The following is a 25,422-nucleotide window of genomic DNA, read 5'->3' as shown; positions in this document are numbered from 1 at the left end:
AGAGTTACAGCTCTGCTGCTGATGTCCTTTTCCGGAGATTCTCTCATAAGGTTCAAAACAGGAGAATTTGGATATTTACTCTGAACCTTCCTGTGTCTTTTCGTTTTTTCAATGATCAACATTGATATACTTAAGAGGTTGTAACAGGAATGATAATGTAAATGTTAATATCAGTCAATTATTTTATAGCTAGTGAACAGTTGGTCACATGACATGAGGTCTAAACAGGCATCTGACTAAGTTAGTTAATTTTTTTGTCCTGTTTTTCCTCCAAGGAGCTCAGAGCAGTGTGTGTAATTCTCCCTTTCCCTATGTTATTATCCCAACAGCCCTTTGAGATAGGTTAGACGAGAAGGATCGACTGGCTCAAGGTCACCTACTGAAATTCATGGCTGAGTGGGAATTTGAACCTGGATCTCCCCAATCTTAGTCTGACACTACTAAGCCGCATTAGCTGCCAGTGTAGTTAAATGCTTCCAGAGGGCAGTAGAAACTAGTGATTCTGCCAGATGCTACACTTGACTGGAGAGCCTTGTTCCAGTCACCTCTCTTCGCAGACATTGGCAGCCTGTCTGCTCAGTCACCTTCTGGCAATGTCAGGATCCTTCTTGCAGCACTAGACAATAGCATGGAAGGAGTCGTGTTGCAGCAGCGGTGCAAAAGGATCAATGTAGTGCGGAGGGTGAGTGGTAGGCAGTGGCTGTGGGGTGAAGATAGGATTGGAGTAGGGCTCTCCAGATGACCATGTCATTTCTGAAAATCAGTTGTTACTGCAGCCAACAGGAGGTTCTGACCATGTAGGCCTCCTGTGTGAACTGGACCAAAATGGTTGCCATAGTTGCTGTAGGTCTTAGATGTTTCTCAGATCTGTTTATGGGTAGAAATCACTTGCTGGTGTCAAAAATGTTTGTATTTTCTTCCTTAGGAGCTATATGAAGCTTATGAAAATGTGCATGGGTCAAACAGGAAGCAAAAGGATGACTCCATGCCAAAATTTAGTGCGGAAACCACCTCTGCTTTCCAAAAACTGCTCTTGCAGGCGCCTCGGAAGTTGCAAGCCACGCTGGAGTTCCTGCAGAGAGATTCTGCTGGGGAGAGTTCTTCCCTAACACAAAGTTGCTCAGTACAAAGCATTCTTCTTGGCTTCCTCTGGGACTCCCTAAAGCGTCTGAAGTGTTTTCAGTTAAATCCAGAGTTGTCGGAACGGGATTGGAAGGATACTGTAGAAGAAATTTACAGTGCGCTTAGTATATTGAATGTTGAGGTGGAGAATCAGACCGGAAAGCTGCGCCTTCTGTGCAGCGAACTTCTGGATGCTTGTTGGGCTGAAAGAAGCCCACTGAAGGAAGAGAGGTTGCTGAGCTGTATGTTGAGGAAAGACAGCCATGCCTTGCTAAATAGGTTTGGCAGTGTTTTCGTTGAGAAGACAAGAGAGAAACTGCTGGGGCCGAAGTCATCAGGCAAAGGTTACTTTACAAAAAATTCTCCTAGCAATGAGTAGTGTGTGTCCCACAGGCCGAATCTAACATCTCCCCACCACACACCAGCCAGTATAGTATTTGCAGGATATCCTGTCTAAGACAATAGGATACCCTTGAGGAGTCTGAAATTATGCGAAAGCTTCTGGGGCCTCTTTATATCTCCATGCAGGGCGTTGTCATCTTCAGATGTTCTCTTGCTTTGGGTCCCTTGCTCCATTTCAGTAATACTTGGGCTCTTGAAGATTGGGTTCCTGAGCAGCTTGATGAGGGAAGGCCTGGCATCCCATGCAAAAGAAGATACTAATCTCCGGTTTAAAAAAACAAAATGTAGCATTCTTTTTTTAAAGACAAGATGCAGATTTGAGACATCAGTGGGGTTGGCTTGTTTGGGTTTTGTTCACATTTGAGCTAAGGATGGGCCACAGTTCCCTTTGCTGAACCTCTTTTGTTTCCAGGTCAGTAACAAGATGAGCCAAACGAGAGCTGAATGTGAAGGCAGAGCCCCGCATCCCAAGCCACCCCTCTTCTATGTTGAAACAAGAACCCCCCTCATCCCAATCATGGGCTTCAATTCATTGCAAGGAAAGGCAGGGTTGCCAGTGGTAGCATCACTTCTGTTGTAATAAGCAGACGCTGCCAGCACTGTTTCAACCTTAGAGCAGCCCTGCCGAGTCCTAAGCCGCTTGGCTTTCCAACCTTCTCCTGCTACTGCTTCAGATAAAGTATGATTTCTTTATTGATAGCTTATGCTAACAAGAATAAGGCAGGTGAGGAGTAACTGAGCCTGCTGGGCTCCTCTGAGATTCATTTAAACATTACGTTGCTGTTTGTTTCCATGTGCTAGACTAAGAACTTTGATTTGCAGTCAAATTAAGCATGAAAATAACGTGCTTTTTTCCAGCTAGTGACTTGCCCGAGAGGATTAGGAAGTGCTTGATATCTTAGATTACTGCAAAATTTCATAAACAGGCTTGGAAATCAAAGCTTATCTCCAATCTTGGGTCAGATTGTCTGTGCAGACATTGAACCAGCAGTAATAGACCCACTGGAATGGCTTGTCTCTGCTGGTGCTTGTACAGATAGATGGAAATGCACACTAGGAGAACCTAGATGGTTTCTGTGTTGAAGGCTACCGATGTGGTCTCATATAGCCATGGAGCAATCATAATGTGTGTTGGATCATCCTGTATATTAATGATAACCCAACGGTAGTCTATTTCCAACCCTTTGTAGAACACAAGGAGAAACATGTCTAGATTTTTGTCCTCAAGGAAGCAACATGTTTAATAATCTTGTTAGGGGTTAAATTATAAGGAGCCCGTTTATCTTATTCTTCAGTATCCAAGTAACACTAGGTTAATGAGAGATTCTTACTTCCTGTTAATGGTCGCTTGTAGACCCAAACATCATATCAGATTATTGTCGAAGGCTTTCACGGTCAGAGTTCATCGGTTCTTGTAGGTTATCTGGGCTGTGTGACCATGGTCTTGGTATTTTCTTTCCTGACGTTTCACCAGCAGCTGTGGCAGGCATCTTCAGAGGAGTAACACTGAAGGACTGTCCTTCAGTGTTACTCCTCTGAAGATGCCTGCCACAGCTGCTGGCGAACGTCAGGAAAGAAAATACCAAGACTACGGTCACACAGCCCGGATAACCTACAAGAAACAATCATATCAGATTGTGTCCATCTCACCCACAATAGTGGTGAAGTGTTTTAACAGTGGAGCTGTTTAATAATAACTGTAGACTTCACATTTAGAAAATAGTTACTGACTAGTTGGTGATGTGTAGAAAGCCTGCCTTTCCTGATGTAACTCTGGGCCTTGTGATACATGCAGAATTAACCCCGGTTATGGATGTTTCAGGTACATCTGAACAGCTGGATGCTGAGCGGGCTGTGATGGCACTGTTCTCAGACTCTGGACATGCTTATTCTTGGAAGGCTGCCTATTTTTACTTCCTTACCAGCAACAAACACTTTTTGGAACAAATTCTGGTAAGGCCCTAATGAGACATTGCATAGGAAGAGTTGGGCAAATTAATTACGATTATTTAGAATCACTGTTTCAGAAACACATTAACTCTACAAACAGTACTCCTCAGGTCCTGCTTTATTAGCACTGAGATTTCTGGCACAATTGCACCCCCCCCCCTCATAGTGTTGTAATAGTTGATAGATGAATTTCAACCTAGGGTCGGATACCTTCTCTGAATGAGAAATAGTTGAATCTGCCTTCAGAGTGAGTATCTGAAAAGAGACTGAGATGTAATTATAAAACCATCAATGTTTGAAATCTAAGTTATCAAAGGTATCTGGAGTCTAAATTAGTTGAACCACTAGATATAAGTACATGCTTTTGTAGAGACAATCCAAAGTTAAATTGTGGAACTCCCTGCCCCAGGATGTAGTGATGGCTGCCAACTTGGAAGGCTTTAAGAGGGGAGAGGACATGTTCATGGAGGAGAGGGCTATCCATGGCTACTAGTCAAAATGGATACTAGTCATGATGCAAACCCATTCTCTACAGTATCAGAGGAGCATGCCTACTATATTAGGCAGGATAATGCTGCTGCAGTTGTCTTGTTTGTGGGCTTCCTGGAGGCACCTGGTTGGCCACTATGTAAACAGACTGCTGGACTTGATGGGCCTTGGTCTGATCCAGCATGGCTTTTCTTATGATCCTTATGATCCAAAGATCCACTCTGGCCCAATACTGTCTACCCTGATCAATGGTGACTTCCTAAATGTATTAGGCGAGGGCTAATCTTTTCTGCTATCCAAGATCTTCTAAATGGGGCTGTCAAAGGTTCAACTAGGGACTTTACATGCACAAAGCATGGGCTCTGAGAGAAGTGGCCTTCTGAATTGGAACATCTCAATCCTAGTGTGTTTTGCTTTAGCATAAATGGTTCAAAACTAGAAACATGGTATGGGGGCATCATCCTTGTGGATGCATGTGTTCTCAAGGAACCTCTTTCCTGCAAACTGGCGAACCTCAGTGTGCTGATATGTTGCGTTCCAAAGTGTTTCTTGGATCAGTTTTACTAGTGACTCTATTTCCTACACTAATGGTCCACAGTAGTATAATATATAAGTGGTTCTTTTGCTAGATCACAGCATTAACATTATTGAAAAGGGAAGATTTCTCCAGCCTTGGTAACTTATTGAGGGGGGAATTCAGCCACCTCCGTCGCCTCCTGATATTACTAGGATGGACTCAGTGTCGTAGTCTGGAATCAGCCAAAAAGCTGCTGTGGACTCTTCACAAATCTCAGGCAAGTAATTCATCAGTATGCATAGAGGAAAGGTGCAGTTTTTCCCCTCTAACTTCAGTCAGTTTCTTGGATGATCTTGTTCCTTTCTTATCAACAGGGCCTCTGCAATGACATTGTCTTAAAAGATTTCTGCGATGGGCTGTGTTTCCAACTCGAGGTTCTTGAGTGGTGTATACAACAAAATAGGTAAAGCAGGAAAACTGTTGTGCTAATCCTGCTTGACAAGAGTCTCTTCTTCCCCTCCACACCATACTGGGGACCTGTGCTGAAAATCAGTGATACAGCTATATCCACATAGCTCTCAATTTTAGTTCAAAGGTAACCGCCGTTTGACGTTAACAGCAAGAGAAAATAAAGCAGAGCAAAGTAACCATACCCAGGGCATGCTACTTCCCCTTTTAATAATGGAAGCTGAAGCTTAGAGATGGTGAGTCAGTGGCTTCTGCACACTGGATCATAGGCAGGAAACCTTGTTTTATTCTTAGTAACGTACACCACTTTGCACCATTTATTCATGTTACCTTTGTGCAACAAATCAGAACAGACCAAAAAATCAGAAGAGACCAACGAATCACAAAACATGTAACGCATATAATACTGTGTATATTTGTCACTGGTGCTTCTTGACTACCTTCTACAGATTGTTGTGTAGTTCTTGAAGAAGAAAAATTCCTAGACCAATGTAAATTGGGATCACAAGTACAGTGAATGTTCCTCCTTTAGAGAAAAGTGAATGTTTCTACCACTGCTTCCTCCTCCTTGCAGTAATCCTCTCCCAGAGAAGATACTTCTGCAGCATTTGCACAATTTGGATTGTCACTCTTCACTTTACCACCTCCACCGCCTGACCAACCTTGTGACCCTGGATGAAGACGCTGTCACTGAACTTCTTCAGAGAACTGCAACTGGGGATACAGGAGCTCAAGGTAAATGTGTCAAGGATGTAAAATAAAGGTTTAAACATATGTATGTGCACCACCTTGAAACATTTGGAAATACAATATAACACACGAACTTTACATTCTCAATTCTGTTATTCTGCTACAATCTACATTCCTGTTACGAAGGTTTGCTAACCTGACTTTTAAATCCCACAAAAAGAGACAAAGCAATTTTAAGCTGTCTTTCAAAAAAAGCCTTGAGTGCCAAAAAATTATGACCATTTTATTATTCAAAATAAGTCTCATGATTCCTTAATCCATTGTTTGGCTTGTTTTGAAGAAAGACAATCGATAAATATTTTAATAAGTGTAATATTGCTGACCAGTAGTACCTCTTCTTTTCTTTCTTTTTTTGGTCTGGGATGATCTCCAGTCAAGTTTGTGTTTGATCCTGTTCATTGCAAACATTCCTCCCCTTGTGCTCATTTCATTACCTGGTTCTTTCCTGTCTTACCTAAAGTATTTTGTTTTTACCGTTACATTGTAATCCTGAGGGCAGGGTGTGTATGCTAATTCCTCTGCAGCACCTAGCAAGTTTATAGTCTATATAGTAACAACCACCTCCAGTTTATCATAGTCAGAAAAATGTCATTTGTGTGTGTTGGGCAAGTGATTGGTATTTTTGGTATGCAGAAGGCTGAAAGCTATACTTCTGAAAATATTAGAGTGTAAAGCTGCAGTACTGCAGTCCAAAGCTCTGCTCACGACCTGAGTTTGATCCCAACGGAAGTTGGTTTCAGGTAGCCGGCTCAAGGTTGACTCAGCCTTCCATCCTTCTGAGATCGGTAAAATGAGTACCCAGCTTGCTGGGGGTAAAGGGAAGATGACTGGGGAAGGCACTGGCAAACCACCCCGTAAACAAAGTTTGCCTTGGAAACGTCAGGATGTGACGTCACCCCATGGGTCAGGAATGACCCGGTGCTTGCACAGGGGACCTTTACCTTTATTTACGCCAGTAACAGATGAGGGAAAAACACAATTTATATAATGCATGGAAGACCCTCTGTGTAACTGGTAGTATAGGCATGCATGTAGAAATTGAAATGAACCAAGGATAACATATTTAATATGCACTTTACACTCTTAACCCAGACAAGGGCTTTGATCTTGCCTAGAATTTTTGTGGGCACAAGGAAGGGAGGGGAATATTTGCCAGTACTCTCCTCCTCCCCAGCAGTGTAAAAAACAGTTTCGGAGGGGGCAGCAATTGCTTGGAAGAATTGGTGAAAATTACCCACTCCTGAAATATAGATGGGAAACTGAGGCTGAGCTAATACTGCCTTGGATGTAGTGATGGCCATGAACATAGACGGCTTTAAAAGGGGGTTAGATTTGTAGGCGATTAATCTGTCAGTGGCTACTAGGCATAGTGATTAAAGGGAACCTCCTTATTCAGAGGCAGCAAACCTTTGAACACCAGTGCTAGAAGGCCGTATCAGGGGAAGTCTTTAGCCTCTACACCTGGTTTGCTCTCTGTGTCAAAAAGGATGTTCTAGTGGTCTGATCCATCCAGGTTCTTATGTTCTTATGCTTAGGATCACTTGGTGAGGTTATGGCTGAAGTGAAGTGTAAACTAGATAGTACCAGCTCATTCTTTTAGCAAGAATACTATTGCAGGTCAAGTATGGGCCAAATATCCAATGGGTTAGCTTATTCTTTGTTAGCAAGAATCTACAGAAAAGTATCCCAAAATGTCAGTGCTATTATCCTTTTATCACGGCAGTGTGGTCTACTGTTTTGGAACCCATATGAATGTACGTAACTGCAACTTGCGCAGCTTGGATGTGGGCGTTGAATGGGGTGAGGGATGATTCCAGGATACAACTGGATTGCTTCCTTCTGCCTGAGTGAATTGGGTCTTCTGTCTCCCGCACTTTCTTCTTTTCAGATTCAACTGTGAGGCCAGCTTCCAGCCTTTTGAGTCAACAGCGCAACCTCATTCTTTTCCAGGCATTTTGTGCCATGAAATACGCCATCTATGCACTCTGTGTCAATGCTCACAGGCATGCAAACTGCAAGGACTGCGTGACCTGCTTTGCCGGTGACCTCCCTGGTGAGCTGCCTGATCAGAATGAACCTGCAGACCAGCCTCTCTTCCCAGCTCTAACAGCTTGTGCATACGTAGTCGCTAAAGTCAGAAATTTGATTCATTGTGTGTCTGCTTGCTCTGCGGAGAGAAGCCAGTCTTGATCGCTTTGTTCAGAACTGTACACAATGCTGATGTAATGGGAGGCATGGCAAGCCCCACAACCATGTATATGCTGTCACTGCTCTTTGTTTCCTTGATCAGATTGGGCTCTGTACTTATCTTCCAGAGAGCCAGTGTGGTGTAGTGGTTAAGCGCGATGTTCTCTAATCTGGAGAACCGGGTTTGATTCCCCGCTCCTCCACAGGAAGCCTGCTGGGTGACCATGGGCTAGTCACAGTTCTCTCAGAACTCTCTCAGCCCCACCTACCTCACAAGGTGTTTGTTGTGGGGAGAGGAAGGGAAAGTGATTGTAAGCCGGTTTGATTCTCCTTAAAAGGTAGAGAAAATCGGCATATAAAAACCAACTCTTCTTCTTCCCTTTCTCCAGCATGTTATCTAGTAGGTCATCTCCTCTAGTGCAGAGGGACAATATAGGGTGCATAGAAAGAAAGAGGACAGGTGGCATAGGGGCAGTGGAAGATCCTTCATTTTAGGGGAGACTTTCTTCTGTTGCAATAGTCTGCAGAGTGGTAAGTTGCCACAGAGATTTAGGAGTGTGTCACATGTACCTCTTCTTTTGTTCTTTTCCACCTCCCATAAATCCTAGAAGGACAATCTTGAAAATAAACAGGATTTTTACTGTCTGGTGACAGCAGTCACCAATGCATGGTAAGTTGAACCCATCTGCTGTTTGCCTGGAGGCATTATGGAATGAAATGAATCTTATATGCTTCTAAATAGGCATGATGCGGCAATTGTAACTCCACTTTTAAAGTTGGTTAAAATCAAGCCAGGTTGCTATGCAAGGATACGATATTACTGTTAAATGATATATTGTGATTAGAATGATGTGTTCAATTTGAGACATCTTTTCTGATCATATATATATGGATAGATATTTATTTGCAAATTCATTTCCGTTCCATCTCTTTTCACCTAGAGTTCCTGGCCTATTTCTGTTTGCTGTTTATGGTGCTCCACAAATTGGATGATATAATTTCATTCATTTGGTAATGGACTGCACTGCTTTAGTGTTGTTTGGTGTTGGACCTAGTGGTTTCTGAGTATTTTACCGCTGTAGCTACATGATTCCTCTGAAGCAAGATGTGCTTGTAGGGACTTGATGGCAATTGCCTTGTCTGGCACAGGTAACCAGGCCTGTGATTATTTACCAGCCGTCAACATACGTTCTTTTATAAGTCCTTGGCGGTCTCATCCTTGCATGCATCTGAATTCCCAGCCTTTGCAGATCTGTGAACTGAGGCAGCCTGTAGCAAAAGCAAAATATTAAATATTTTAAATATTTTTGTTTTGACAAATGCAGATTATGCAAGCCTCTTTGCTCAGTATCTTGACAAGTGCCAGCAGTTTTTAAGGACTGTTCCCACTCCTCTACGTCTGGAGCTCCTGGAGAACATCTTCTCCTTGCTGTTTGTCTCCTACAGAGACCTCTGCAATAATTCCTCCCAAGAGAATGAGAACACAGAAGAAACTGACTGTGAGAAGAAGGGACCGAAAAGTTGCGCTAGCCAAGGTTCTTCTGCCTCCACAAGTCCGCAGCATTCTGCAGGGCTTGAAAGAAGACCTGAGTTGCACCTCACTGTATCTCAAGACCATACCAGGGGCCAAGGGCTGCTGGACTTGGAATCAAATGGCAAGAATCGCAGTTCCTTCACATTAAGTCACTTAGATTTGAAACACTTCACCAGTGGGATGAAGGGATTTTTAGCTGATGGTGTTGCAATGGAGAGCCTTCTCAAAATGCTCCTGGATCATCTGAAAGAAATTGAGGATTATTTTCCATGGGACTCAAGTCATATTCCTCAGGAGGAGCTGGCATTGCTGGATTGCTTGAATTTATCTGTAAACAGAGGTGGCTTTGGCTGTCGCTTGCAGCTGTTCTCAAAGTACCTCTCTGAAGCTCAATGGCGGTACAATGTAGTGATGAGTAATAGAAAGTCAGGTAAACAATTTTACTACATTCAATACTATCTGTGATTTGCTATGGAAGGGGCTTCTAATACAGGTCAGTTCAGTTCCCCAAGCACTGTGTGTACATGGAGTGTGTAGCAAGTGAGTGAAAGGAGGAGAGACCTGCTGTTGCCTCACTAATGATGGCTAGAATTTCCATTGTTGTTAAGCGATGATGAGTGGAGCAGAAGCTGCAAGGATGAAGCCTGTGTCAGGCCTGTATCGCAGTGAGCTTTCCCTGACCTGTTCTAGTTGGATTGTGTGAATGGAACTCCACTGATGGTGCTTCTGCTGCAGAAAAGGAGAGGCTGTAGGCAGGGTTGGCTAAAAGAGAAATCCCCAGATGTATAGCTCTGCAAAAATATTAAAATTCCTTTGCCTGTGAATTGCACAGACTGTTGTGAAGGACATTTCCAAAGGAGAATCTCACTCTTTAGCCTGTTTTTGGTGGCCATAGTCCCACCCAGTGTTTTCTTTTGTCATCTGCCACTCAGCCCCAACACTCAACTAAGAAAGTACCTTGTGTTCACATGCAGTTCAGATTTTTTTGCAGTAACAAGCGGTGGTTTGCATGGGTATTCTCTGGTTTCAATAACTCCATAGTTCACATTTCTTCTCTAAGTGTAGATCTTATTCAGTACACTAAAGTAAGAAGTTTGGCCCAATTGCAGGCCCATTTAACTCTATTTTCACTCTCACAAAATGAGTTAAGAGTATAAAAATAATTCCTAATGACAAGAGCTGAATGATATTCTTCCAGGTGATCAGCTTGTACACACTAGAATGCAAGGTCGTTTAACTGGAGGATCCAGTGCGAAGAGACACGCTCGACCTCAAAGGCAAAAGCCAGGTAAATTGAGGGAAGTAGAGCAAGTGTATTTTGCCAGTGGCTTATGAGAATGCTTGCTTATGTGTTGCCCATATATTATGATAACTCAAGTTAACAATTCCAAATGTGTTTCGTATCAGTAGCCCCTTTAAGCATAAGGTTCAGGAGTACATTTAATTTATACAATGGCTGACTTTGGATGCACATGGTGCATCCCTGTACTGTTTACCCCAGGGGTAACTAGTGTTAACCAAAAGTCATTCTTTTCTTTTCCTTCTGCAACAGGTGGATGAGTGGGTGGTAAAAGCCCTATAGTCTTGATTTTAATGTGGCTGAATTAACTCTGTTGATACTTAGAGGGACCCCTAAAGGGAAACAGAACATTTGCCTCTCAGTAAGGCAGTGGGTAAAGCATAAAATGAGTAGAAGCCATAGATGTGCATGTAAAATTAGACTTATACTGGTGCATGTAAATTATGCTTTTAAGAAGTGCCTTATGGCTTGTATAGGCAAAAACATCTCACTCCTTACAGTGGGAATTAAACTCCTCCCTCCCAAAATGCCTTGTTTGAGGGATGATAAGAATGTAAGAAAGGCCATGCTGGATCAGACCAAGGCCCATCAAGTCCAGCAGTCTGTTCACACAGTGGCCAACCAGGTGCCTCTAGGAAGCCCTCAAACAAGATGACTGCAGCATTATCCTGCCTGTGTTCCACAGCACCTAATATAATAAGCATGCTCTTCTAATCCTGGAGATCAGATCTTAATAGTCCTTTGGTTCTTGTAGGTTATCCGGGCTGTGTGAGCGTGGTCTTGGTATTTTCTTTCCTGACGTTTCGCCAGCAGCTGTGGCAGGCATCTTCAGAGGAGTAACACTGAAGGACGGTGTCTTCAGTGTTACTCCTCTGAAGATGCCTGCCACAGTTGCTGGCAAAACGTCAGGAAAGAAAATACCAAGACCACTGTCACACAGCCCGGATAACCTACAAGAACCAATGAACTCTGTCTGTGAAAGCCTTCAACAATATCTTAATAGTCCTATTCGGAGGTTGCCAAAAAGTGTTTACTTTTGCAGCTGGTGTGATGTTTAGAAGCCTCTTGCCCATCTGACATGCACTGACTGTGTTCCTGTGAGACCTGTTGTGGCATGCAGATGCTGTATGGAAGTGCTCTGGTGCATTTGAATAAAAAAAAATTTCTACAAAGTTTACACCCACTGCATGGAGCTCCTTTGTGTGTGTTCTTCTCTCCCCCTCCCCATGGCTTTCAGCCCAATTCTGAGTAGCAATCTAGAGTGGCTGAGCTATTCCTGCCATCTCTTTGTGGCTGTAGTTCTAGCAGCAACTTGTGTCCCAGGATATTTGTCTGTTATTCTCCATTTGTTCCTTGTGTGTTTTATATTGGCCTATGGCTGTAAGAATAAATTTACTTACTAAATTTACATTTGTTCCTTGTGGAACCTGGTATGAGGTTGGCAAAGGTGGCAAATATATTCCAGGGGCTGTTCAGGTTTTTAACCTGAAAATTACCCCAATTATCCTCTTTGGTGTTGCCATCTGGATTACAGTCATCAATGAATCTATAGATCGTCCACTGCTTCAGTTCTTACGAAAACTCCTAAATGCCCCTCGATGTGTTGCTGGCGTTACTCTTCGTTCCGAGTTTGGCCAAATGTCACTTGAAGCTAGGGCGTGGTTGGCCGCCTTTAAACTCCACCTTAAACTGTGCTTTAGCACTGAGGGGTTCCTAGCTTCTCTGAAGCATGACCCTTTCAAATCCTCATGGCAAAAAATCTTAGATGAGAAACTGGCGTTGCTGGGCTTCTCGCAGGATATGTTATCAGATCTTGGGAAAACTGAAGCTTTTGCCAAAATTAAAAAGCGCATTAAAGAGCTCGATTATAACAGCACTACTTTTCGTGCTCGTCGCGTCTGTTCATCCCAGTTCTTCGGAATACCCCCTCCACGTGGTCTGCCTGCCTATACATATTATCTGACAACTCCTCGTCTCTGTAGAGCTTTTTGCTTGGCTAGATTGAATGCTTACCCTTCTATGGTAATGCAGGGCAGAATTCTGAATATACCATACTCAGACAGGATCTGCCCTTGCTCTTCTGGCTCTATTGACACATTAGCCCATGCCCTTTTGGAATGCCGCTTTTACGAGGAACTTCGATCGCACTATATTTTCCCCCTTTTAATATACAAATCCAATGCCTCTGTGACTGACATAATGCCTTTTTTACTAAGCGACAGGGACCCCAAGTGGCAAGATTTGTTTCAATCCTTATATCCCTCCAACACTAGATATATGCTGCTCAAGATCAATTGATCAAGGAGCTTCTAAGGGATGAAAGGAAAGGAAAGGTATGAGGAAGTGTTGATTGCTTTGTCTGGCTGAAGGTTGTATATGTTTGTGCTTTGTTTTTGCCTCAGATAGCAAGGAGGAAGCCTCAAGCACCTCACTGGGAAGCACAAGCAGTGAATTAAGCAGCGCTAATGCGTCAGGTACAGAATCACAGTGCTACAGTTTCCGTGTGTTGTGGGATGAAAGGGTTTGGCATAAATTGTATGGGATGAATACTGAGTGGATAACTAACAGCTACAGAAATTATTGTGCTTTTTCTTTCAGAAGGAAGTGCTAGTGTTCTGTCTGATTGGAGTGATGTAGAATACAGGATAAAGCCGCTGCAGAACTCACTCGTCCCGATGATGCTTTCTCCGCCAGAATCACTTCTTGTTGCCTGTATCCTGAGGGGAAATGTTGTAGAAGCCCATCAGGTAGCTCAATTGGGGGGGGGGGGGCGTTGCTAGACATCGTTTAGAAGCTACCTTTTATATGCCTGTTGCATTATAGGAATCACAGGAGTTAATCCCCGGGGGTTCCTAGCTAGTCTGCACATTGTGCCATGTACAGCAGCATACAGAGATTCTCTAAATAGCCATCTTCACTTTGCAATTGATACTACCTGCCATATTGTCCCCTCACACCCTTTGTGAGTTAAATGAACATTTGGTGTTATGTGGAGGGCTTGGCTCACAGTGTGAAGAGTTGCAGAAGGGTCTGAGCATTCTCTACTCTGATGTACAGTTTCCCAGATAATCCTAGAACATATATATGGATTAAGTTTTGGGGTGTTGCAGAAACTGAATTCATTTGTTCTGGATTCTTTCCAGAGAGGATTTTATGGGGTCTGTTGATTCTTGGGAAATCTTCTATAGTATACCCAGGAAGGTAGCAGCAGCACCATTATCATTTCATACTTCTGACTTTGATCCTGTTTATATAATAAAGGAAGGCGAAATTGGAAGCCTTAGTCACATGGGTGGCATAAATAATGGAAATATTAGATTGGAATTGGTCACCTGTATAGACTTCTTATTGAGATAGAGAGCTTCTGTGGTGTGTAGTAGGATGTCTTATCCTACTTCCTTTGGAAAGTTTCTTTGCATGTATGCTTCCTTGGGAATGATTCCAAGAAAACATTAAATTAACGGAGGAGTGCTCATTCTTTATCTACATTCTCCTACAAATTCTTCTGACCTGTTAAGCATAGTATCTCTTAATTCCACAATTATAGGTAGCTGCTATGTTTAATTTGGAGTCTTCTGTGTCCTACGGGGAGCTGATTTTCCTGGAACATTACCAGGGAGTGATCAAGGAACTGGCAAAAGTGGAACACAAGATTGATGCTCAATCACTGGAAGCTTCTGGAAGCCTGAAACAGTCTGTCGGTGGCCGTTCAACATTACAGGCTATTGGGAATGCAGCTGCAGCAGGTGGGAACTTAATCACACGTTATGTTAAAATGTTGTGAGCTATTAAATATGTTAAGACTTTGAGGAACATTAATTGTAACTCACACATAATACATACACACCAAGCACAAAAGATTAAATCAAATCTAACTATAAAGCATGGCATGCCTGTGTAACTTGTGACAAAGGGCATATATGCTGGCCCAACACTGTAAAAAAAAAAAAACCCCAAAAAAACCTCCAGATTTTTTTTTTGTGGGGGGAGAGATGTAGAGCAGGAGAGCAGGCAGGCCATAATTAATAGGTTATGTGCTGTGTTCAGCCTGCTTTGTTCAGCCTGGTGGACCAGAGGTTGTGCAGGTTTGTAATAGCATTGATTTGTTTCTCTAAAGGGTAACTGGGCAGCAGTTTGAGAATTTTATGACAGATGTGTTGTGGGGCACAATGTGGGTACTAGGACATGGCATGAGTTATTTCTGCACCAGAAATCTAGTGCAGTTTTGTTTTGTCCGTTGTTGTCTCACTTGTCCCTCACTGTTTTGTGTATGTGTGTTTGCTCTTTGTGCACCTATGAACAGTGGAGCAAAGGAACAATGAAGGACAGATCAAAACACTGCACTTGCCAGTATGGGTTCCCTCATGCCCCTGGAACAGTGAGGTTGTAAGCAACTATTATCTTCAGTGTTGTCTAAAACGATCCAAAACATCAGAGGGAAAGGGAATTGTGCATTCCCAGACTTGGACAAAATAAAAGGAAAGCAGTTGGGCCCAAATGACCTGCTCAGATTTTTCTGTTTTCTTCCTTTAGGTATGGTGTTCTACTCCATTTCGGATGTTACTGATAAGCTGCTCACACCTTCGGAAGGCCTTGTTCCTATGCTCCAAGAAGGCTTCTGGACCAACAGCATCCAGCTGGAGCATACAGACCCCCTGAGTGATGTCCTGGAAGGCCTCTGCTCCTCTGCCATGGCCACGTTTGACTTGGCAGCTACCCAGTGCCACTTCTGGAAGACCTGCAAGCAGCTCTTAGAAATAGCAGAGAGGAAGTTGCTTAGCAGCCTTGAAATGAAGGGTAGGTTTCTCTCACTTATTGTGCTGTCTTCTGAATTTGTAGCCTGAGAAGTAACCTAAGGAAACAACAGGTTACCAGAGAGCTTAAATGTAAATTTGTTATCCTTATACTTTCTGTTCTTCTTGCTTTGCCTTCTACATCTGATAACAGGACAAAGACTTGATTCTGTTCTTCTGTGCTCTGATGGCTTGAGAGGGTTCCCGGCATTTCTTCAACAAATAAGTAAAATTATCAATACATCTCAAGGGCACCCTCAGTCAGGTAACTGTGTTGCTTCATATCATTTGTTCGTCTGAGTATGCTTCAGCTGATTAGCCCTGGCTAGTAGTTTGTTCATGGCCATGGCTCATATATATATTTATACATTAACATATATATGTATCCCACACTATTGGACATGCTAAGTATACCTTTTGCTCCACTACTTATATATCTAGCAGAAATATATATGGCAGGGAGCCATATGTATTTCTGCATTTTATTTTAACTAGATTCCGAAAGTAACTTGCTTGCCTCCTTGGTAGAACAAGCCCAGCAGAGTGTAAGATGTAGAATCCCATAGCATCAGCAGAATCTCAAGAAAGCTCTGCTTGCATTTGTAAACAGCAGCCTCGGTGTGTGTTCATGCTTGTTTCCAGCCCTTCTTCAAAGACAGCTATTTCTTGTAAAGGCTTAGAGCAAATTCGGATGTTAACGTTTCCTACTCCTCATGTACAGTAAAGTAGAGATTGGCAACGGGGACACACAGATCCAAATAAAGGTCCTGGAGGAAAGCTAGTTAGTGGCCCAGAGGTGAGAGAGAGGTGATCTGTCTGAATGTATTTTCTGCTGTGACTGGGCAGCTACTGTTGGCTGCTTGATTGGTGTACCCCCAACAGGAAAAACCTCCGTGCGATAGTTCAGATAGTTGTGTGTATACCTTTTCCAGTTCAGAGGTTTTGAGTTCTGCACAGGAAATTGTGCTAAGTATTTGCTCAAATGAGAGAGGGCATACTTATATTTAAAATGACACCAAGGTTTGATACAAATAGTCTCCTCCTTTGCTTCCCAACAGAAATCTCCGGTGGTGAAATAAGTTGTCACTTCCACTGCAGTGCCGTCGATCTGCTGCAGACTTGTTACCCAAGCCTGACAGAAGGCTGCATTACTAATCAGGTTGTGTTATCACAGCGCTTTGATCAAATCCTGGAGAGACTAGCAAATGCAGAGAATTCATCAGGTATGTATATTTCTTTGAATCGCCTTCTGATCACTCAGTTGCGAATGAATCTTTTTTTCTCTTGCCAGCTGCTGCCCAAGCCCTTGATAGAGAAGGCAGATGCGTGTGGCAGCCGGCCACTTCCTGAGTCCCTGATGGGGGCAGGCACATGCATGCAGTGGGCAGTTGCTGCTTCTTTCTCCCTCTGGGGGGCATTGGTACTGGGGAGGGCACTTAGCTCAGGGCAGCTGCCCTGCATGCCCTGTGGTCAAGACCACCTCTGAGTTTAGCTCCAAGTGTTTTTAGGATCTTCACTTCAGCAGTCAGTATTAATTTCTTTAATGTGAATGTTATTTTCAGGATCAAGGACTTCACCGTTTCAGTGCTTACAGTTCTTATTTTTGTTACTGAGGTTATTAATGAAAACTGATAACTTAATAATCTGAGTAAACAATGATTGATCACCTCACACATCTGGCACAAAGTAATGAAGAATATAGTTTAATTCTTATTGATACCTCTGCGGCATACTTAAGTGGAACGCTTCCATCAAGTTGCTCTTGCTGGTAGATTCCATCATGGTGGAACAGACCTTCCAGCTTAAATGAAAGGTGTAATGCAGGAGTGTCGAGCTCAATTGTTACGAGGGCCGAATATGACATAAATGTTACTTGGTCGAGCCAGGCCATGCCTCGCCATCCCAGATCGGGACTGGTGGGTGGCTGCCTTGGCTGGCTTGCAGGCCGGATAAGTGCTCTCAAGAGGCTGGATCTGGCTCTGGCTCGCGGGTCTTATGTTTGAGACCCCTGGTGTAATGCCATGTCTGAGGGGTGTAATTTTGGGGAGAGGAAGGAAACTGCAGCTCTTGCATTCTAGTGTGATGAAATATCTAATTTCTCCTTTTCTGATCTTTTATTTTAACTAGATTCCAAAAGCAACTTACTTGCCTCCTTGGTAGAACAAGCTTCTTTGAAACCTGCAGAATTAGAGGCACATCCCATTTATAGTCAAATCAAACTGTTGCTGAGAACGCTGGACCAACATGCCCAGACCACACAAGACAGCATGGCGCAGCATGTCTATGTGCAGAACTTCTTTGCTTATGTTAACAAGCTGGCTGCTGTTGTCCTCCAGAGCCTCAATCCAGAACTAGGTGAGAGATATCTCAGCCCCAGAAAGAACAGCTTGCTCTGTTCTGTGGGATGTTCTGTTCACCATGGCTTTACTAGCAACTTTCCATGATTTGTGAATTTTTGACTGTGTGTTCTAGTAAATTAAGCCTTAATTAAGTATCTTTATCATACTGTTCAGTTATATTTTAGGAAATAAAAACTAATCTGGGTGTGAATTAATAAAGAGTTTAAGATTTTGTTTGAAGGAAATCAAAACAATAAATATTAAGAAACTGAATATCCTAATGGGGAGCTTTGAAGAGTTCACCTTTGCTGTAAGGTGTGTTGTTTGGAAGGTGGATTTTGGAGGTATAATGTGGGATTGAATCCTAGCTACAAGTGAGGTATGTCAATATCTTTCCTTCCATTCTAGATCAGTCTACTGAAGTTCAAGTAGGAAACCCCTTCCTGTTGCTCCAGCAGAGCCCTTCTCAGTTGCTGTCCCAGCTGTTGTTTGAGAGGCAGGTTTCTCCTGACAGGTAAGTGGTTTTTGGACAACCATTTGAGTGGAAGCCAAACTTTTAATTTTTGTCCTGTTAAATGAGTTCCAGTTCAGCTGGCATTTCTAAAACAAAACTGCTTAATCTGCAGTTGCCTAGACATGGTTACCCCTAAATGGGTAGGGGCAGTTTGTCTTTGCCTTCTCTTTGACTATGTATGATCTGAACATCTCTTAGCCAAGTGAGGAAATATAAAATCAAGAATACCCCCACCAGGTTCTTGGAGGGACGTCTAAATTCCCCTACTGAAAACTGACATTTTTGAAGTTGGCTTCTGTGTACTAGAGGATCTAGGGGGTTGAAGTACACATTACAGTTTGCAAAATATAATGTCTGTGCTCCCCTGACCTGACTGTGCCAGTGTATTGATGGGCTCCGAGTGCTGCCTCCTGGGGCAAATAGTAGCCACCAGGGTTGATTCGGGCCAGGAAAATTGCATGGGTGGGGATGAATGCAGCCCTTGCCCTGCACACCTGGGGAAATGTGTTCCCTTTCACATAATATGTCTCTGTCAGAGTCAGGTTGGCAGAGTCGGGTTGTCAGAACTTGAACAGTACACATTGCAAATGGTAACATGTAGTTTGACCGTGGTAACTACAGCTGATGACCAATGTGTTGTGTGCATAGGTAGTGTTTTTTTACAAGCAGTAGCATTCTAATTATTATTTAAAAAACCAACACATGAATTTCAGTGAGATATAGAGATAAATTCACCCATTGCGTGTATGTGTATTTATAAAGAGATTCATTTATAACGCTGTATGTCTTGAAACTTACCATTCCAGTATATCCTAAGCATGACCACCTTTCAATAAACTAGATTCAGAGTTAACACCCATCCTTCTATCATATGTTGATTTGGACATTAGATCGCTGTCCCAGGTCCCCTTAGACCAGCTTGATATGGGGTGCTTGGATTGCAGGTGATCGATGTTATTTGAGACAGAAAAAATACACATTCTGGTACCAGTGCCCAGATTCAGAATCTATTTTACTCTGTCTTTCAGATAACCTCCCCCATGCTACTTTAGGGCAGTCATGTCACTAATACCAATGTTTCATTTCCAAAATTTATCATTGGACAAAGCTAGCATATATGTAGAAACATTTTAAAAGAGTCCCACTTCTGGTACAGGTACAGTTCAGGACAGCATGAAAGACTCCACTATGATTTTTTAAGTGTAAGGCTAGAACCCTGCATAGAATTTCCATAATCTGAAGGGGAGGGCAGTTTTTTCCAGTTCCCCCTTCCCATGGGAGTCTTCTGATTCTCTTCCAAGCTTCCCCACTTCCAAGCTATTTCTGGTGGTTCCCTGGTGCCCCAGGAGCAGCATTGGGGGTGGGTGGATGTTAAGGGCTGCTATATGAGATGGAACATGGTTAAAATGCCCCCCAGTTGTTAAAACCTTAAGCCAGCGTGGTGTAGTGGTAGGACTGTAATCTGGAGAATCAGGTTTGATTCCCTACTCCTCCACATGAACAACGGACGCTAATCTGGTGAACCGGGTTGGTTTCCCCACTCCTCCACATGAAGCCTGCTGGGTGACCTTGGGCGAGTCACAGTTCTCTTAGAGCTCTCTCAGCCCCACCTACCTCACAGGGTGTCTGTTGTGGGGAGGGGAAGGGAAGGTGATTGTAAGTCGCTTTGATTCTTCTTTAAGTGGTAGAGAAAGTCGGTATATAAAAACCAACTCTGCTTCTGCTGCTGTTGTTCTTCTGGGTGGGATCTGAATGTGGAAATTCTGTGTGTCTTAGATGTATATAAAGGAGTAGGGCTGGCTACAGTCCCGGAGTTGATCTTAGTTTGCTATGTCTGTTCTATTTCTATATCCTACAGGTTGTCTCTGCTGCTGGCCAAAGAACAACTGAATTTAAATGTGCAGCAAGTGATAATTCACTATTGCTGTGAGGCGCTGCCTCTGTGCGACATCAGGCAAAGCAGCCAGACTAGGTCCCTTTTAACCAATATAAGCAGTTTAGCCCACCTCCATGCATATAACTGCTTGCCTGATGTTGAGATACCCATCCACAATCCAACAGTGGACTCTGAGGACACTTCCAGCCATTCCTCCTCCTCCTCAATGGCTGAACTGAACCAGCACATGCTAACGACTTCCTCCCTCTCTTTCCTGAAGTCTCAGTCAACCTTAACAGCTGCCGTTGCTTGTCTCAGTGCATCAGATGTTCAGAGAGCCCCCAAAACAGGCCTGTCATGGATGGAGTTCCGAGGCAGGCGCGAAGTCCCCTTGTCCATGGAGCAAATTTCCAAGGAATGTGAAGTGTTGTTAAAGGAATTCCCCTTTCTGGAGAGCTTCCTTCTTACTATGAGCACACCCTTGCAGGACCCTCTGGACAAGGGAAATAGCTTGGCCAGCGGTCTCTGTGGAAAGTCTTACATCTCCTTGCTCTTCGTGGGACTGCATTCCGTCAGAGCTGTTGAGGTGCTAATGGAAATCTTTGAGCAAGCGCTCACGGCAGGCGACTGGCTCAGAGCCCTGAAGGTCTTGGATCTCTACAGCCAGGATATGGAAGAGCTGGTCACTGTGAGGGATGCAGTGCTGAGTTGTGCTGCTGCTGATGGTAAAAATTGCTTGCTTTTCTTGTAGATGACACCTTGGTGAGTGAACCAGCTCCACTAATTTATTTGGAGAAATTAAAATCACGTTCCGTCCTCTCCTTACCCCATCATGTTTTGAGTGTGGTGACTTAAGGTTTTAACAATGCTGACTTCACATTGAGTGGGTATTTAATAGCTCCAGTAAAACAAATGTTGCATGTTATTTGTGTTGGGTTTAATGCACAGTTGGTGTTGAGGTGATATCCTCTGAGAGTTTGCATAGGAGTTATTTTTCCATAAAGGTAATATCTCCATAATAGTTTTGGAGGCCTGACAAAAGGTAAAACTTGTTTTACCGGGGGTGGGGGGAGAAGAGAGGTGTAGGAAATTTAGGGGAGGGGCTGTGGCTCAGTGGTAGAGCATCTGCTTGGCATGCAGAAAATCCCAGGTTCAATCCCAGGCATCTTCAGTTAAAGGGACTAGGCAAGTAGGTGATGTGGAAGACCTCTGCCTGAGACACTGGAGGGCCACTGCCGGTCTGAATAGACAATACTGACTTTAATGGACCAAGGGTCTGATTCACTACAAGGCAGCTTCATGTGTTAAAATTTTAAAAAGAAAAAATGGTTTGGGGATAAAATAGGTGACAGACACCAATATAAAGATATTCCTTTATTTCATTCTTTATGCTCGTGGACCAACAGGTCATGAGCAAAGCAAATTCAATACATTAATACATAAATAACCAAACATACAAAAACATAATATCTAAACAGTACAGTTAAAAGGAGGTATCATTAAAAACCATAGATAATTTTTTTGCTACAGCGAGGGTTACATTTGGATCAGTATCAGCCGATAACTTTGCAACTGTATCTTGTTTTTTTACCTCTGAATGTATACAGTGATCCATTTGTCTCTGGCAAGATCATGCTTTTTACAGTCTACAAAAAAAATGCCCAACAGTATCCACACTCCCTGATCCACAATCACAAATTCGCTCGGGAAAGGAGAGTGTGCAATAGAGATGCTGTCACTCTATTTTGATGTGATGTTAGATTCTTTGATGCTAGGGTTAACGTTGCGCAACTAGAATGTACAGAGTGCAGAAATGGGGCTTTCACACTTTCTTTCCAGGTCCAGAAGGTGGGCAACATCTGTTCCGAGTGAGGGATGCCATGCTGAGGAGCAGGCTGGCCTTGCGCTGTCTGGATAGGTGGCCCCTGAAGGCTTGTCTGGACATTTTAGCATATTGCACCTGTGACCCTGAGGTGACTGAAGAACTCAGATCTGATCTGCAGAGCAAGACAAGAGAACTTCAGGTTTACCAAAAGGTGAATATTTTTTCTCCAAGATGCCTCGGCTCCTTTTCTGTTGGTGAATTTGGAAACTTGACTTCCTCGTGAATCAAACCTCACTTGCTTTTGGAAAGTATTAAAATGCATGTGTCTTCGAGATGTCATGGCAACTTCCAAGCATTTCTGGTTCCTACTGTCTAAATGAAAGTAGAAATAATTGACTCTGGTGGTGATATTTTATGGGTATGGAAAAATGTTCTCTGGTGGTGATATTTTATGGGTACAAGCTATCCAGAGCCTGTACAGAGTAGGTGGGGTAAAATAACACACAGTGTGGAGCAACACCTGTTTTACCTAAAGCATACTTACCCAGTGACTCCCCTTCAGATTTCTTACATTTAGAAATCTTATGATACAACTGGCTTTTCCTAACATGAACCTGTGTTTAAGTTTATGTTGAACTAAGGCGATTGGCAACTGGTCCCCTTTTATGAACCTGTGATATGATAGGCAGACATTGAATGCAGAGCCATATATGACACAGTTTCTAATTTAGATGGTTTAAATGATTTGTACAGCCACTAATAACCAATTTAGGTTTGAGTCCAGTAGCACCTTTGAGACAAACAAAATTATCGGATGTAAACTTTTGGGAGTCACAGATCCCTTTTGTCAGATAGAAGCTCAGATCTTATGAAGGGAAACTTCAACCCTGAAAACCAGGACTCGAATCTAGATCTTCAACTGCAGACCAACAAGACTACCCTCCTCAAACGAACAATAAGTTATTTGCTTTATTTTACTAGATTCTAAGTCTACAAGACATCCCTGTGTGGCTTGACTGGCAGGATCTCAAAACAGCTTGCGTTGATAATCCTCAGGCTGTTCTGGGGGTGATTCTGGAGGCAAAGGTAGGAGTGTCTTGTATGAAGGTGGGGGTTTGGGGCAACTTATTCTTGATTAGTCCACTAAAGCTTATGCTGGAATAAAACTTTTTACCATGAGATTCCTCTTTTTATTTTGACACCGTAGAATTATATTTTATCCTCCCCCAAATTTTCTGCTTTCTTGTCAATACAATGGCTCAGATCCTGCAAACTGTAAGCGGAAAGCACTCATGGGATCTTGGAGGGGTTTTTTTTGCCTTTTTCTGGGCATAAAGCAGGGATTTGTACATGCACTTGTGTCTGCCAGGGTGACTAATAAGAAATACTGAAAGACTATTATGTATTATCTCTGAAAGAACATTGTTTAAAGATATGGTTTAGAAGTTACAAACCTTTCTGTAGGGAGGATAACAAAAAGTTAACACATTTGGGAAGTTGTGGAAATGGTATAAAAACCTGGAACTTTAAACAAGGTTATATAATGATGTTTTTGTGTTAAAAAGATTGTACTGCATATGATTTCCTTCTGAAGACTATGCCTGTTGTATGCGTAACTGGACTTCTGGTTTATATTTGACAATAACTGTGCAAAATGGAATTGCTAGAAAACTAGTATTGTGTGTATGTTTTTTTTTTTAATTCTAGGAATATGATTTATGTGAAGAATGGGGTAATCTGTATCCTATTCCAAGAGATCAATTAATCAGTCTTCACCAGAATCATCTCCTTCACTTGCTGGAGATGGGAGACATGGAGAAGGCCTTGCTGGTAACCATTTTTGATCTGTCCCCAAAGTCTTTCTCTCCCCACCCGCGTCCCTGGCAAGACTGAGGATATCTAGGTAGCATCCACTGGGCTGTCCTTGTTTTCCCTTTGAGTGTCACAACGTGTAGAGATCATAGCTGATGGATTGATTTGCAAATTATGGGAAAGAAGAGTTTACGTTTCAGTGCATGTATCCATAGCAGCCTCCATGTTTGGATGTACAGGTGTCTGAAAACGTATGCCAAGGAGTATCTGAGAGTTGTGTGGCTCCTGGGTGCACACTGGAGCACATCTCACTTTCATTCTTTATACTTGCTTGCTGAGGAGTCACAAACAGGTACTCCTCTGTCTTGTAATACAGCAGCCTTTAGGTGGCTTATTTCATGGTGAACAATCAAAGCAACTTAGAAGACACCAAGACATCTGAATCGAAGTGCTGCCTGTGAAATTGATTGTTACTTGGTAATAAACGAGAAATGTTAAATCCAATAACTTTGTTAGATTTTTTTGTTCTTTTGTTCTTTGAGAATTCATGTTCTAAAATACTTTAGGCCAAAGTCCAGTATTACCGTAACTGCAGATGGCATCACGTTAGAAATTTGATGGACTACATTTTCTTTGTAGTGTCTGTTACTACTTTTCAGTAGGAGGTATTGACATATGTTCAGAGCCTTGTGGTACCGTAGACTTCTAATATACAATGCCTTTCATATTTTATGGTCTCATCTGAATGATCTCTGTGGTTTTAATCTCTTTGTAGCTCTTACAAAGGATAGAAGACCCAGACATTCAGCTTGTCATAAGCGAACAGTGTCTTGATAAACATCCTAGCTTGGCAGCTTCTCACTTCCTCGCAGATTACCTCACAACATATTTCTACAGGCACTTAACAGCGATGCGCCATAATGAAATTCAGGCGCTCTATATGGGATCAAAGGTAAGCAGGAGCCGAGTTCTCAGCAGTTATTGCTGAATTTTGCTTTTAGTATTGCAGACTGGCTGTGCCAAACAGAAGGGTGCTATTACTGTGGTCTTGGCGTTCTACAAGTCACCACACAAGAACTTCAGAGTGTTTGCTCTCCTGGCGGCTCATGAAAGAAAGCCTCGGGAAATAATGGAAGCCAATCACGTTGTATGAGACCAAAAAGGATGTGTGTCTTGATCCAAGCACAAGCCTAATGTACAGCAGCTTTCTTCCACTTTAACTTCTCAGGGTGATGTGGTCAGCCCCTGTGATTATTGTCCGAAGCAGCAATCCTTCTTTTCTTTTGTGCACAAGGTGTTGCTGACTCTCCCCGAGGCTTACCGTGCCAGCTACTCCCACCTCTCCTGCAAGCCGCTGCTGATGCTGGAACAGCTCCTGATGAACATGAAAGTGGATTGGGCTGCGGTGGCCATACAGACACTGCACCAGCTCTTGGCTGGGCAGGAGATAGGTTTTACTGTGGAAGATGTTGATGCCTTGCTTTCCAAATATGCGGGGAAAGCCCTCGACTTCCCCTTCTCATTAAAAGAGAAGAGATCAGGTG

The 25,422-nt window shown here is 43.0% G+C and overlaps 1 protein-coding gene across 1 annotated transcript in view; it reads left to right on the top strand.

The window, feature by feature from the left end:
* ZFYVE26 (zinc finger FYVE-type containing 26) overlaps positions 1-25,422 on the top strand; it is a 52,767-nt gene that overhangs the window by 2,974 nt on the left and 24,371 nt on the right. The window contains exons 4-25 of the mRNA XM_056851566.1: positions 926-1,466; positions 3,347-3,477; positions 4,593-4,757; positions 4,855-4,943; positions 5,523-5,683; positions 7,587-7,796; positions 9,208-9,849; positions 10,618-10,707; positions 13,122-13,193; positions 13,318-13,466; positions 14,267-14,465; positions 15,253-15,516; positions 15,667-15,777; positions 16,571-16,735; positions 17,640-17,867; positions 18,260-18,365; positions 20,224-20,966; positions 22,081-22,277; positions 23,048-23,152; positions 23,774-23,896; positions 24,654-24,830; positions 25,173-25,419. Coding sequence (XP_056707544.1) covers positions 926-1,466; positions 3,347-3,477; positions 4,593-4,757; positions 4,855-4,943; positions 5,523-5,683; positions 7,587-7,796; positions 9,208-9,849; positions 10,618-10,707; positions 13,122-13,193; positions 13,318-13,466; positions 14,267-14,465; positions 15,253-15,516; positions 15,667-15,777; positions 16,571-16,735; positions 17,640-17,867; positions 18,260-18,365; positions 20,224-20,966; positions 22,081-22,277; positions 23,048-23,152; positions 23,774-23,896; positions 24,654-24,830; positions 25,173-25,419 — 4,915 coding nt within the window. The remainder of the gene's footprint in view (positions 1-925; positions 1,467-3,346; positions 3,478-4,592; positions 4,758-4,854; positions 4,944-5,522; positions 5,684-7,586; positions 7,797-9,207; positions 9,850-10,617; positions 10,708-13,121; positions 13,194-13,317; positions 13,467-14,266; positions 14,466-15,252; positions 15,517-15,666; positions 15,778-16,570; positions 16,736-17,639; positions 17,868-18,259; positions 18,366-20,223; positions 20,967-22,080; positions 22,278-23,047; positions 23,153-23,773; positions 23,897-24,653; positions 24,831-25,172; positions 25,420-25,422) is intronic.

This window comes from Euleptes europaea, chromosome 6, assembly GCF_029931775.1.
Source record: "Euleptes europaea isolate rEulEur1 chromosome 6, rEulEur1.hap1, whole genome shotgun sequence".
Classification (NCBI taxonomy): domain Eukaryota; kingdom Metazoa; phylum Chordata; class Lepidosauria; order Squamata; family Sphaerodactylidae; genus Euleptes; species Euleptes europaea.
This window is presented reverse-complemented; position numbering and strand designations above follow the sequence as displayed.